The following is a 14,068-nucleotide window of genomic DNA, read 5'->3' as shown; positions in this document are numbered from 1 at the left end:
AGATGTTTATTCTCCATTTGATTATGTTTATCCGCAGTTAGTTACACGAATTTAAACATAGAGCTTTAATAAGTTTTACTTACGCATAATTTACTCATAACCTTGAATTTTTAAGTAATATGCATCAATAAACATTACTTCATGCATAAAAAATTGTTTTTAAGAGTTTCTATCAAATGCTTTATAATAATATAGTATAGATATGGTGTTGGATGTTGTGGGCTTTCTTCTACTTTCTTAGATATTGAAATTCATACATACTCATGATTGTACTGATATAAACTTGCTTTAAATAACACTACATCAACGATATACATATTAATCACTTTGAAATATTTTGTTTCTATTTTTAGCAGCTTTATTATGATGAACAGAAGAATAGGATTAACTTCCATCTGAATATATTTCTATTTTGTTGTTAAATCAAATTAGCAATGTTGTATATGTTCTTAAGGTTGCACTTTATGCAATGTGGACCAGGATGCTATGTTGCCACTCTTCAGTCCAATTATAACTGAATATCCAATCATGGTAGATCAGTTCTAATTGGATCAGATGACTTTCTGTATACCCCTAGTTACATGTATATTTCAGCCTTCCGTTTAATCTCCTTGCGATATGTATTAATTTCATACAATCCTTCAAATACACATACACAGTTCAGTTCACACCCATTCTTTGTCGTTTACCCACACACACATATACATTATTGACCTACTGACTACACATACCACTTCTTATGAAGTAGATCCCACATCCAACCAAGTCTTTAATCAGGACCGTTGGCAAGCGAAACAGATCATGAACACATCGGAAATAAAATTCCAAAAGATCTATACACATTTACATAAATACCCCTCTTGATCGACCCCTACCACCCTACTCCCTAACCCATGTGATGCACCTTAACGTATATGAACATTATCATCTTCGTTAAATTCAATTTTTAAATATTTATAATAATTATTTTGAAAAAGGAAAATTGCACGAAAATGGAACCAACTTTCAACTAATTCCTATTTTGGGGAACCAACTTTCAAAATCGTCATTTTGGGGAACCAACTTGCACTTGATTCCTATTTTGGGGAACCAACTTTCAAAATCGTCATTTTGGGGAACCAACTTGCATTTGATTCTTATTTTGGGGAACCAACTTTCAAAATCGTCATTTTGAGGAACCAACTTCTACTTGATTCTTATTTTGGGGAACCAACTTGCAAAATAATTATAGAAAAATAACTAAAATTCGTTTTTTTCCAAAAAATAATACAATAAAATCTATTTTTCATTTCAAATATCGTTTTTTTTAATTCAGATATCAAATTGAACATTTAAAAAAAAATCCAAATTACCACAATAAAAATTGTTTTTTACTAATGAAAAAAATCAATTTAATAGAAAAAAATTAATTGATACAATAAAAAATAAAAATTAAATATCACATTCAGGATTTTTATATTTAACCAATTGCATCAATTAATTTGTTTCTATTAAATTGTTTTTTTTTGCATTAGTAAAAAACAATTTTTATTGTGGTAATTTGGATTTTTTTTAAATAATGTTCAATTTGATATCTGAATTAAAAAAAGAAGATTTGAAATGGAAAATAGATTTTATTGCATTAATTTTTGGAAAAAAACGAATTTTAGTTATTTTTTTATAACTATTTTGCAAGTTGGTTCCCAAAATAGGAATCAGGTGCAAGTTGGTTCTCCAAAATGGCGATTTTGAAAGTTGGTTTCTCAAAATAGGAATCAGGTGCAAGTTGGTTCCCTAAAATGACAATTTTAAAAATTAGTTCCACAAAATAAAAATTAAGTAAAAGTTAGTTCTATTTTGATACAATTTTCTCATTTGAAAACCAACATTACAGGTTTTTTGTGTAGTCGGCCGGTTTTAATTTTAATTGTTGTCCATTTTGGAAAAAAAGTGTGTTTTTCTAGAAAGAATCCAAAGGTTGTAAAGAGGCAGAGAGAGAGACACGTTCAATGCTGTAGAGCAGAAAAAGAGAATAAACAAGAAAACTGAAAAAACGATCAGATTTTCTCTTACTATTCTCCGATCCTGCATCGTTTGCCATACCTTTGATTTCCTCAAATCGGTATAATCTCGATTTGCCAAAACATTTCATAATCAGAAATCTAAAATATGTATTGATTTTGATTTTGATTTTCGTTTTGTTTCTGAGTATGGTTGAGGATCTTCTATAGACTTTGATTTCTTGTTGATGATGTTATTAGCTTGTTTCGATTGCTATTTTCTGATCTTTTTTACTTTCTGATTGATTGAATTAGTACTTCTTATGAATAAAAGTGTAATTGACGAAGAAGATTGTCTTTTTCTGATGCAGAGAACTAGTTGATTTCTCGTTGATTTCCATTCGTAAAGCCTCTGGTATGATTTGGAGTTGAGCTTATGATTTTTAGGGGATTTTGAATTTTATTGAGGATCTTTTGAGCTGTTGCGTATATTTCGTTAATTACACGAGTGTTTATAGCTCGGTGACGATGGAATCCATATTTTTGTAATGGAACAATTGGGTGTTTTTTAGCGGAAGACACACACATGCACACTGATTTGCACATGTTATTTGAAGTTGGTGTGAACGTTATTAACTGTATCATCATTTGTGACATTTATAGGAGATTCTGTTGTGCACCTACAAACAATGGCCTCAATTGTTGCAAAATCCTGTACTAGTAGTTCCAGTCATGTATCACCTGTCATGACAGTCCAAGAAAAAGGAAGTAGGAATAAGAGAAAGTTCAGAGCTGATCCACCACCTCCAAATGGTTTCCAAAAGATAGTTTCACCATCTCAGAACGAATGTCTGAGTTATGAGTTTTCTGCTGAAAATTTTGAGAGTCCTGGGCACTCCAATGGGTGTGACATGTGTAGTTTTAGTCATGAAAATACGGATTCCGTCAAGCTTGACTTGGGGCTATCTTGTGCGGTAGGAGGAGTGGGATCAACCGAGGTGGGGGCTAATCACAATAGAGTGGAACTAGAAGCAAGTGATGAATTTCATGAGGCCGATTGGAGTGATCTTACGGAATCTCAGCTGGAAGAACTTGTTTTAGCCAACTTGGACACAATGTTCAAGAGTGCTATTAAGAAAATAGTTTCTTTTGGTTACACCGAAGAAGTTGCCACTAAGGCTATTCTCAGGGCTGGTCTTTGTTGTGGTTGTAAAGACAATGTGTCAAATATAGCGGAAAACACTTTGATTTTACTTAAAAATGGGCAAGAGATGGATCCGTCGGGGGAGCATCACTTTGAAAATCTACATCAAATGAAGAAGTATATACTGGCTGAACTGGTTTGTGTTCTTCGCGAATTCAGGCCTTTTTTCAGCACTGGGGATGCAATGTGGTGCTTGTTGATATCCGATATGAATGTCTCTCAGGCTTGTGCAATGGATGGTGAGGCATTATCTAGTTTAGTTGGTGATGGGACTTCAAATGGTTGTTTCTCTAATTCAGTTGAAAACCAGCTGAGGAAAGATGGCAAGAGTTTGGAGTGTCTTCCAAATCCATGTAAACCAAATCATTCTTCCCTTTGTGCTCACAGTTTTCCCTTAGAAGCTCCTGTGATGGCTTCCATACCTTGTGTACATAATTGTATGTCTGAGGAACCAGCAAAGGCAGAAGTTCCTCATTCAAAACCAAAGGCTCCTTTTGTTTTGGATGGATTTGCATCACAGAAAGGGAATCAAAACTCTACTTCTCGAACACTGAGTAGATCCTTCAGCCTTTCATCTAAAAAACATGAAGAAAAAGTTGTAGGGAGTAGAAAGATCACCTGCATTAGCAAGAGAGATTATATACCGAGACAGAAGTCAGTTCATTTGGAGAAAAGCAACCGGATACATGGGCTGAAAGGAGCTACTAGAGCTGGGAAACTTGGTAACATTAGTGGCTTAATTTTGGATAAGAAACTCAAGTCTGTGTCAGACTCTACAGGTGACAGTCCTAAAAATGGCTCACAGATTAGCCAGGGAGTGGGGATCGGTTTTCCGTTTGAAGGTATAAACAATAATGGCACCACACAAACCAGCCTTGCTTCCCCTTCACTATTTAATACAGATACTTCCAGTAACAACATTTCTTCATTAGCAAAAATCCATGTCCCTCCTATGTTGGCTTCGACTGATAGCCCACCGGCATTATCAGTGGCTAACACTGAGTTATCTCTTTCACTTCCTGCGAAAAGCAACAATGTTCCAATGCCTGAGGTTCCTAATATTAGTTTTGCTGCCATGCCCTATGACAAGTCCTTTGGGCGGTGGATCCCACAAGATAAAAGGGATAAAACAGTTTTGAAGCTTGTTCCAAGGGTGCAGGAGCTCCAAAATCAGTTGCAGGAATGGACTGAATGGGCTAATCAGAAGGTTATGCAAGCTGCTCGTAGACTGGGTAAAGATAAAGCCGAACTTAAGACACTTAGACAAGAAAAAGAAGAAGTAGATAGGCTAAAGAAAGAGAAGCAGACATTGGAAGAGAATACCATGAAGAAGCTCTCTGAAATGGAGAATGCTTTGTTCAAGGCTAGTGGTCAGGTAGAACGAGCTAATTCTGCTGTCTGTAGGTTGGAGGTGGAGAATGCTAATCTGAGGCTAGAGATGGAGGCTGCAAATTTACAGGCAGCTGAGTCAGCTACTAGCTGTGAAGAGGTATCAAAAAGAGAAAAAAAGACACTTCTGCAATTACAGTTGTGGGAAAAGCAAAAAATATTGTTTCAAGAAGAGCTTATAACTGAGAAGCGCAAGTTGGTTCAGCTGCAAGAAGATCTCGAGCTGGCTAAAGAACAAAGAGATCAACTTGAGGTATGTTCATGCTAAATGGAATTTAACTAGCATATCTAACATATTTCCATGTAATGGTAACCAGCGAGCTTAATGTTCTCTATTATAGTGAAGAGTGACATGTGATTCCCCCTATAATTTAGAAAATGATGGTTCCTGTGAGTAAGCCGAATCTGGTCCATGATAATAATTGAAAATTTTGACATTACCTTCCAAAAATTTGTGAGCTTGGACCAATCATTTTTATGTCTACATGAGGGTTACTGAGAGATTGCCTGATTGGTGTACTGTTGCACATGTTTTCTTTTCAATGCTTAGACGATATTGAAATATCGTTCCAGGATGGAATTATGAGTGGTGGAAGTAGCGTCCTTCTTTCGTCTAATTTGATATTATGGCATATGGTGTCAATGAATTGTTATGCCAAAACCATGTACTATTAGATAAATGCAGAATAGATAAGTGGTCATTGAGTTTTCATGATATTTTTAAATACATCTGCAGAAAGATTTATTGATAACATTAATATACATCACAACCATCTTGATTTCATCATATCGGTTCAACGGTCATCCAAATTAACAAAATTAACCAATAAATGGAAAGAAGGTAAATGGTTTTAGACTAAACATAGACCATCAAGTTTTGAACATTTAGATTTGTGAGATTGCATTTCAATGAGCTGAAATTATCTAATTCTTACGAAAATATAACTATATAAGTTTGCCATTGATAAATCTCTTGGTTGAGGCATGCAAATGAAAACCCATGAAAGTAAAGTGATTTTTTTTTATATTGCCTACCTAAAATGACATTTTTAGGTGTTATTATTAGGTGAAGGTTATACTAAGTGATGATCCCAGGTAGAGAATGTAATGTTCATACAAATTCAATAATGAAGAGGAATAGCTGATCAATGGATAAATGAAGAGAGAGGTCTAATGTTAAACATAGTGCATGTATGGTTTTGTTATGAAACATTAAAAAGTAGTGTTGCACGCTTTCTTGTTACAGACACCTAAATTTCTTTTCTTATAGGTGTTTCCCGCTATCACCTTTATTATGCTATGAAAAGAAGGATGCTATCACTTCTTCTTTATACTGATTAAGGAGGTTTAAGCTTCATTTGTATATACAAGTTTTCAATAGTCTTCTTATTTCCTGAGGGCGTGTTTGATACACGGACGGTACTAGATCTATGAGAGTGGGGTAGGCTGGAGAAAGAATTGTGAAAGATTTTAGGGTATTAATTTGGCATGGGCAGTTTAGTAATGTTACCAAACTTGTCCTATCTCTTGATTTTTGGTCCACCTATTTTGGGGGGCCAAAAAAAATGCATTTTCGTCCCACTTAGTCTTGTTCCATCCCATCCCAGTCTAATGTGGTGCCAAATGTGGGACAAGTTTTTGTGTTCTCCAATCATGTTCTGTCTAGCATACTAAACGCACCTTGTTAGACATTTTTACAGTATAGAGAATATATCATTGTTATTGCAAATATGCTATAGAGCAAGTGTAGGAGGTGGGAAAGGGAAATGAGTGGTTCTTAAGTCCAGGTCATAACACAACAACATAAAAGTAGTTAAACATAACATTGAAAACTTAGGTAAACATAACTCATTACTAAGAAGCGACAGTGACAATCACTAAACACACTCGACCTAGAGAAAGAAAACATGTACGAAGAAAATGTTATAATGAAAAAGTATAGAGAAAAGTTGAAGCAAATAAGAAATCCTATCATGTATATATTAAAATATGTACACTTTGTCTGCAAAGTAAATACGTAGAGGTAGAGAAAATGAACACAATGAAAATTAATGAATAAAAGGTGTTGAAGAGTCTTGCAAGAATTTGTGTATGACATCTAATTATCTGGACTGAGAAGCTTCAAAGTCAAGCTTCTTCTACTCGGAGCATACTATACAACCAACAATTCTTATTCTCTCAAGCCATATCATGCGATTTTTGGCCAAGTATATAGATCTTGTCAGAGTAACAATGACATGTGACAGTTTATGATTTGAGAAGGCTAAGTCGGTTAGGAGGTTGTTAAGTCGATTAGTTTTTTTTTTTATTAACCTGGATATCCAACCCGCTATGCGAGCCGACTAATCCCAGGGCGACCACCTGCTTTGCAGATAGCCCGAAGTCACCGCATTTGAACCTCCGTAGCCACAAGGGGATTTTTATTTCTCCTTGGATTTGAACCTGGGACCTTCTGGTACTTTTGACCTTTGGAGCCAAGCTCAAACCAATCAGGCACCACCCTTGTGGTTCAGTCGGTTAGCTTCTTGTGTTGTAGTATTAGTAAAATGGAGCGGAAGATCTAATTCATTGATGATCATAAACTCTCTCTCTCTCTCTATATATATATATACACACACTTTTCTCTGTACCTTGTTGATAAAAGATCCGAAGATATACTTTCTACTTGGCATACTTCGGTTCGGTGTTACCTCTATATTCCCCCTGCACTTCTCGTTGTGTGTTTGTAATCTTTTTGGCCGGATTTTTTATAGACTTGCAGTCTAACCAGAACTTTTGTGACCCATATCAAATCTCTCATACTTATGTGGGAAAGTTTTAGCCATAACTCTTTATTCATGCTTCATGGATCTGATGTTTATATGGTGCCACCATATTTATGATTGTTCAGAACTACTAGAAGAAAGAAGACTACCTCTTTGTTGTTCTTCTATCAGTCGTGTACTGGTGTACACATGCGGGTGTGTGTTTTAACGTTCTCAGCAAATGATTGTAGAGCTGAAGTGACAAATGCATTGTTACTGGTACGTTCTTATCTTTTAGTTAAGCTACAAACGGGATAACCGGTGTTGGAAAACTGAGGTATCGTGTCAAAATAAGATGGTTTCATACTTGGTTACAAAAATCCGGGAAGGACAAGAATAGCTGCTATCACTTAAGTTATATCATGTGAACTGGCAGTCATAGTTCAGCAGCAATCTGAGGTCTTAGTACCATCTATTTACAATGTCATTCATTTCTGGAAAAGCTGGAATAATGTTCTGTTATCCACTCCTATCTAACTTTTCTAATTCTAACATAGCTGCATTTCTCTCGTTCACACACTTTTCACTAGCTAGCGGTCCTCACGTAAACAACTGCTCAACTCTTAAGGGTAGAACTCCTATGAAGCCTCCATGTTTTCAGGAAAAAATCACCAGCATTCGAGTTGTAACTCGTAATTTCATGCTCTTATATTGTTTGCTTCCTTTCTCATTGAAGGTATTGTGTTTGCAGACGAGATGGAAACAAGAAGAGAAAGCCAAGGAAGATTTGGTTAGTCAGGCAGTTTTGTTTAGGATCGGAAGGCAAGAGGGTGAAGTTTTGGCTAAATCAAGAGAGGATTTAACTAGATTGAAAGCCGATAAGAATCTAAAAAGATACAAAGATGATATCGAAAAGCTCAAGAAGGAAATCTCCTTATTGAGATTAAAAGCCGATTCATCAAAAATAGCCGCTTTAAGGAGAGGTATCGATGGGAGTTACGCCAGCAAATTATCCGACATCAAAACCTCTATTTTCCCACAAGAAACCCCGACACCTTACATCTTGGAAACAGTCACCAGTAACGGAGGTGTGAAACGTGAACGGGAATGTGTCATGTGTTTATCTGAGGAAATGGCGGTGGTTTTTCTTCCCTGTGCTCATCAGGTGGTCTGTACAAAATGCAACGAGCTTCACGAAAAGCAAGGAATGAAGGACTGCCCTTCCTGTAGAGGAACCATCCAGCGCCGCATTTCTGTACGTTACGCTCACTCTTAAATCCTTCTCTTTCTCTATATTAAATTAATTGAGTTGTGGATTTTGCTTCTTTCTGTTTCCTATGTGATTAGCCTGTTTCCAAATGTTCTATATGCTTGAGCTTGCTATTATGAGCTTAAAAGAAGTTAAGAGAAGAAAAAAAAACAAGTGTCCATTATGGGATTCTATGTGATGATTCCCCTTTAGATAATAAACATCCTTCTTGTTCATCTCATCCTTTCAACTGTTACAATATTTCGAAATTGTTGCATAGATTTTTGATTGAACTTTTACGAGATATCTGGGATCTCATTAGATTACTCTCTAAAATAACCCTTACGGAGAGGAGGGATTGAGAAGAATAGGTCCAAGTTTTAGCTGTTGTGGGACTCTAGACGGGCACAGTGTCACGGAGTGTCGAGCCCTGAGCATAGATGTCTTAGAGGCATACCTTGGCTTTGATACCATGTGAGATGTGCACAGTGTCACCGAGTGTTAAATTACTCTCCAAAAGATCCCGTAACGTAAGGAGGTTCCGACATATATTAAGAAGACTTGGTTCAAGTTTTGGCCGATGTGGGACCTTAGCCGAGCACAGATGTTTTAGAGGTAGGGATTGGCTCTGATATCATTTGAGAATGGAAACCCTATAAAATTACTCTCTGAAAGAGTCCTTGAGGAGAGGAGGTTCCAACATATATCGAGGATAACATCTGACCAAAGTGGGACAATTTTAACACTTGTAAAACTCCAGTTGCTCTTTTATCCCGAAAGGAAAATAATTCTACTTCTTCGAGGCTTTAACACTATTTATAAGTTTATCATAAGATTTCTGCTCATCTCTGTGACATATCGTATGCGTTCATTGTTCTTCAATGTTCTTTTAAATGGACGTCAAGAGTGCATTTCTGAATACGAAACTGCAAAGATATGCCATAGGCACAAGTGAAGGGTCCCTTTCGGGTTCGTGCATTTTGTCCGATAGCGAGGATTGGTGTTCAACGATCTTGAATGGTCTCTGCATCGCTGCTGTGAGTACGTCTATATATGAGATGCAAACATTTGGCTATCGAGATCCTATTCATTTTGTCCATTCGATATTTATATATTACTTAAAATTCAAGATTATAAGTAAATTGTGCATAAATACAACTTATTAAAGCTCTATGTTTGAATTCGTGTAACCAATTATGGATAAACACAATCAAATAAAGGATAAACATCTCATTTTAAAATATAAAAAAAATCTAAAATATAATTAAAATAATTGTTGATTATAACAAAATACTTAATTATTATTTTTATTAAAAAATATATTATTAAACTTAAATTAAGTTTACTTAAATTATAATAAAAAAATTAAATTAAAAAAAAAAAACAAACAAACAAAAACTTTTAAATAGTTAATTTGATACTAATATTGAATTTTTTTTGCAAATTTTATATGATATTTTCAAATTTATATTTCATTCTAAAATAAAAACATTATCGCTTTTCAAAACCATATAAAATCGTATTATATCAACACAGATAAAAAATAAAACGAAACATTGAAATAGAAATATGTCTCGATGCATTGCACGGGTACCATTCTAGTATAAACAAATAAAGTAGGTTAGAGTATCTTTGATCCAATTGATATTTTAAAATAGAGAAGACTGAGGTTTTGTTTTTTGTTTTTTATTTTGTTTCAATAGATTCTTTATAATGTTATTCAAAATAGAGATGATTATTCATTCTCACCAATAAAATTGAGTTAGTAATTATATAATATTGTTTTAAAGTGTATTGGAATGGACAAAGTTGTTCGTTATTTTAATTAATATAATTAATGTTGAAAATTTTAAGGTAGAGAATCAGTTGGAGTTAGAAACGCACTTTTTTTTACAGATGTTTTGACTTTTGGTTCTCTGATTTAAATAAATAATAAAGAATCAGTTAGGGATACTTTTACAACACTTAGGTGGCTAGTTTAAAACCTCAACGTCCACAAAGAGACCAAAAGAGCTCAATCTTCGAAGAAATTGCAACTCTTACGGCTAGCAGACTCGAATAGTCGTTTTTTTTATGAACGTATGCTATTTTATTTGTCTCTTATTGTTCTCGAAACCTTTAGCAACGACGTTTCTCAATCGATTAATTTTAATCGATCATTTCTCTCAATTGATCATCAGCAACTCGATCCTCACATCTCTCAATTGGGTGTATAGTAATAGGATTTAAATGTGTTAAATACTGTTAACGACATATTTTCGTTTAAATGAATGTTAATTATATAATTTTAATATAAATTTTGTAATGATGATGAATAAATTTGTGAAATTATATAAATTTATCTATAAATTCAAGATTAAAATTTTCTAATCGGTAAAATAGAAAATCTAAACAATTCAGACATTAATCAGTTTAGAAAAATAAACAGTCTTATTGATTCAAATTTCAGACTTCAGTACTACCTCTTATTAATCATAAGTGAAATAAAACTTCAGATTTCAACACTTTTTAAAAAACAAACGTCATCTAAATAAATACAAACTAAAATTCCACGTCATATTTAAAATTAAAAAAAATGACGTCGTACAACCAAAATTGCCACGTTCTCTTCGTTATTTAACAATTTTCTTTTAATTTTTAAACCTTCATCTTCCTCATTAAGAACTTACCGAGATGCCTAAATAATCCTATGCAGGTATTTTTTTTTTTTTTTTGTTTATAAGATTTAAGGGATGCCACATCTGTTTTGTTCAACGAAATTCAAAAAAAAAAAAAAATTTGAAAATGACACTGACGTGAATACGTTTATTAAACTCTTTCTTCTGTCATATCATTTTAAGTTAACCAATAATTTGTTGAACAAATAATCAAGATCCTTAAATATATGAAAATTTTGGTTCAGATAATTTTAAAAATTGATTTTTCAAATTTCAGACTTCAGACGTAAAAACAAATAGTCTGACTGATTCAGATTTCAGAATTCAGTATCACCTCTTAAAAATCAAAAGTGAAATCAGACTTCAGACTTCAATACCTCTTAAAAAACAAACGCCACCGTAATGTGATATAGAATTCTATATTTTAATTTATTCATTACTCATTTTAAATGATCTATAATTTTAATATGGGTGTAACTGTAACATAAACTTTAAAAAGATCAAACGATCCTGATTATTTGGACTACAAAAACAAACTGGTAACCGGTAAGTACCAGTTACGACCTTTGTTTAATAGGAATAGCCCAACCCAGTTTTTCTTGGGCTTTTGAATTGAAACGCGGGCTTGATGCATAATTGCTCGGTAACAATTTACCGAATGGTCGATGGCTCGTTGGTTCAACGGTCCCCGAGCACTATCTTGAATAATTATTTATTTAAGCTCAAGCTGGTATTATTTTCTCAAACCAAGTCCGAATAACTTGTTAGTCAACTTGACTCATTAACACCCCTAATTATACAAATCTCTGATCACTATAACAAAATTGGGTTTACAGGATGTCTAAAACATCTTAGATACCAAATAAAATACTATACAAGACTAAAGTATATAAAACCAAACCAAAAAAACATCATATTTAAAAGTGTTACAATAAATTTATATGACGTTTTTTAGCATTTTAACAAGTTTTTAGGACACTTTAAAAATAAAGTATCATATTAGTTATTTTATATGATACTATTTGCAAAAAATGTCCTATAAATGTATATACTTTACATTTCTTCAATTGAATATATTCTGGGTTTATTGGAAACTTCTCAAAAACGTCATGTAAAATAATTAACACGACACTTTATTTCCAAGAACGTCATAAAAACTTGACAAAACATTAAAAACGTCTTATAAACCTATTATAACACTTTTAAACAGAACGCTTTACAGTTTGGTCATATAAACTTCAATAATCCTGTAAAATATACTGTTACGACGTTGAAATATCATATAAATTTAATTCCATCGTAAACTCGACTTAAAAAAGAGAGACTACAAGAAACGATAAAAACGGAGAAAAGGGGAAAAAGGGTTGAATAATGAAGTAGTGAAAGAAGCAAAAAGGACGGTTTGTGTTGTTTTCCCTTTTTCCTTTTCTTCCTTTGTTTTTTTTTTTAATTCTAAATTAAAAATGCTTCTGATTTTTTAGTTGTCTTTTGATCTGTATAAGCAGTTTATATTTATTGTATGGTTACTTTCAGTGGCGGATTCAATATTTATGTTCAGTGGAGTCACCTTTAAGGTAGACCAAAGACCCGTAAAATCGTCCGAAGTGTTTTTAACCTAATTACAACGTTTTCGAGGATTTTAAAGTTTTTTGGTTGATTTCAAGGGATTTTTTTAGTGTTTTTGTCGATTTCGAATAACTTTTTTGGTTTTTTGATTGATTTCAACAGATTTTTTTGGTTAGAGTAACGGTTTCGATTGGGGTTGGGGGCCCGTGAAAAAATGTAATGAAGGGAAGTGAAAGGTAAATCATGTAAAAGTTATTGGGTTTTGGGGATAATTTAAAATCATAAAAGAAATGTTACATATTTTTGGATAGAAATGTAAGTTAAGATTTCGATGAGAATGAAAGTTATGGTGAGAAGGGTATGAAATGATCTCCACCATCAGATCAATTCTAATTGAAAATCAATGAACATGATCAATTTCCATATTAAATGAATTTATGGGTGTGAAAATGAGATTAAAAATGATCAAAAGTCCAGATTCTTTCTTATGTTTCTCACCTTAATTCATGTTCTCATAAAATCCCTCATCTGATTTAGAAACACCTAATTATATAATACTCCAAAACCGAAATATTACACTTTTTAATTTTAGAAGTATGTAGTCATTACACTTTTTGATCCAAATGACAATTTTACCTTTAATTTTAGAGAAAGAAAATTTTCCCCATTTCATAATTAAGGATAAAATAGAAAAACAGACATTTATATCTGAAAATTGATGCTTATTATTAAACAATCTAAAATAGTAATGTAGACACTTATTTTAAGACAAAGATAGTAGAATATAATAGATAAATAGGGAAAGATTCAATATTTCAGTACAAAAGCAAAAAAAGTTACGTCTTTTAAATCTTATAGTCAGCCAGTGAATTACTAAATCTCTTTTAAATCGATGACAAATTGCATAAAAATGGATGCAGTTTTAGTTAAACATTTACTTTTAGAAACATATTTAGATATATATATATATATATATATATGTGTGTGTGTATATATATATATGTATATATATATAGGGTTGGGTTCATATGAGACCAATGGTTTTTCATGAGACCCGTAAGACCAATTTATGTTCATTGATCAAATTTATGAATTAAAGATCTAATGGTTGCAAAGTTGCAAGGTGACAATTTCGTAATTAGTGAGAAGTCTCGTGGCGTTTATAAATGTTCAGATCTGACGATTGTAAATCTAATCCAAGGGTTGAGAATTGGTCTCACGGAAAACCATTGGTCTCACATGATCCCAAGTCTATATATATATATATATATATATATATA

General features: G+C 33.2%; 1 protein-coding gene across 5 annotated transcripts; it reads left to right on the top strand.

The window, feature by feature from the left end:
* The first annotated feature begins 1,968 nt into the window (after nt 1–1,968).
* LOC112522095 (putative E3 ubiquitin-protein ligase RF298) lies at nt 1,969–8,791 on the top strand. Of its 5 annotated transcripts, XR_003070120.1 has the most exons (5): nt 1,969–2,101; nt 2,351–2,394; nt 2,643–4,825; nt 7,463–7,595; nt 8,068–8,439. XR_003070120.1 is itself a non-coding variant. In XM_025131169.1 (4 exons), the coding sequence occupies exons 3-4, from the start codon at nt 2,669–2,671 to the stop codon at nt 8,590–8,592; spliced, it is 2,682 nt and encodes an 893-aa protein (XP_024986937.1). In that variant the 5' UTR covers nt 1,969–2,101; nt 2,351–2,394; nt 2,643–2,668; the 3' UTR covers nt 8,593–8,791. The 5 variants fall into 5 exon arrangements, 4 of the variants coding, with proteins under 4 accessions (XP_024986937.1, XP_024986940.1, XP_024986938.1 ...); XM_025131169.1 differs by lacking the exon at nt 7,463–7,595 and having other exon boundaries at nt 8,068–8,791; XM_025131171.1 differs by lacking the exon at nt 7,463–7,595 and having other exon boundaries at nt 2,091–2,101; nt 2,331–2,394; nt 8,068–8,791.
* Nucleotides 8,792–14,068: the final 5,277 nt, after the last annotated feature.

The sequence above is a fragment of the Cynara cardunculus genome (genome assembly GCF_001531365.2).
Source record: "Cynara cardunculus var. scolymus isolate 2C chromosome LG 11, CcrdV1, whole genome shotgun sequence".
Taxonomy (NCBI): domain Eukaryota; kingdom Viridiplantae; phylum Streptophyta; class Magnoliopsida; order Asterales; family Asteraceae; genus Cynara; species Cynara cardunculus.
The sequence above is the reverse complement of the archived record's forward strand: the minus strand, read 5'-3'. Positions and strand labels throughout refer to the sequence as shown.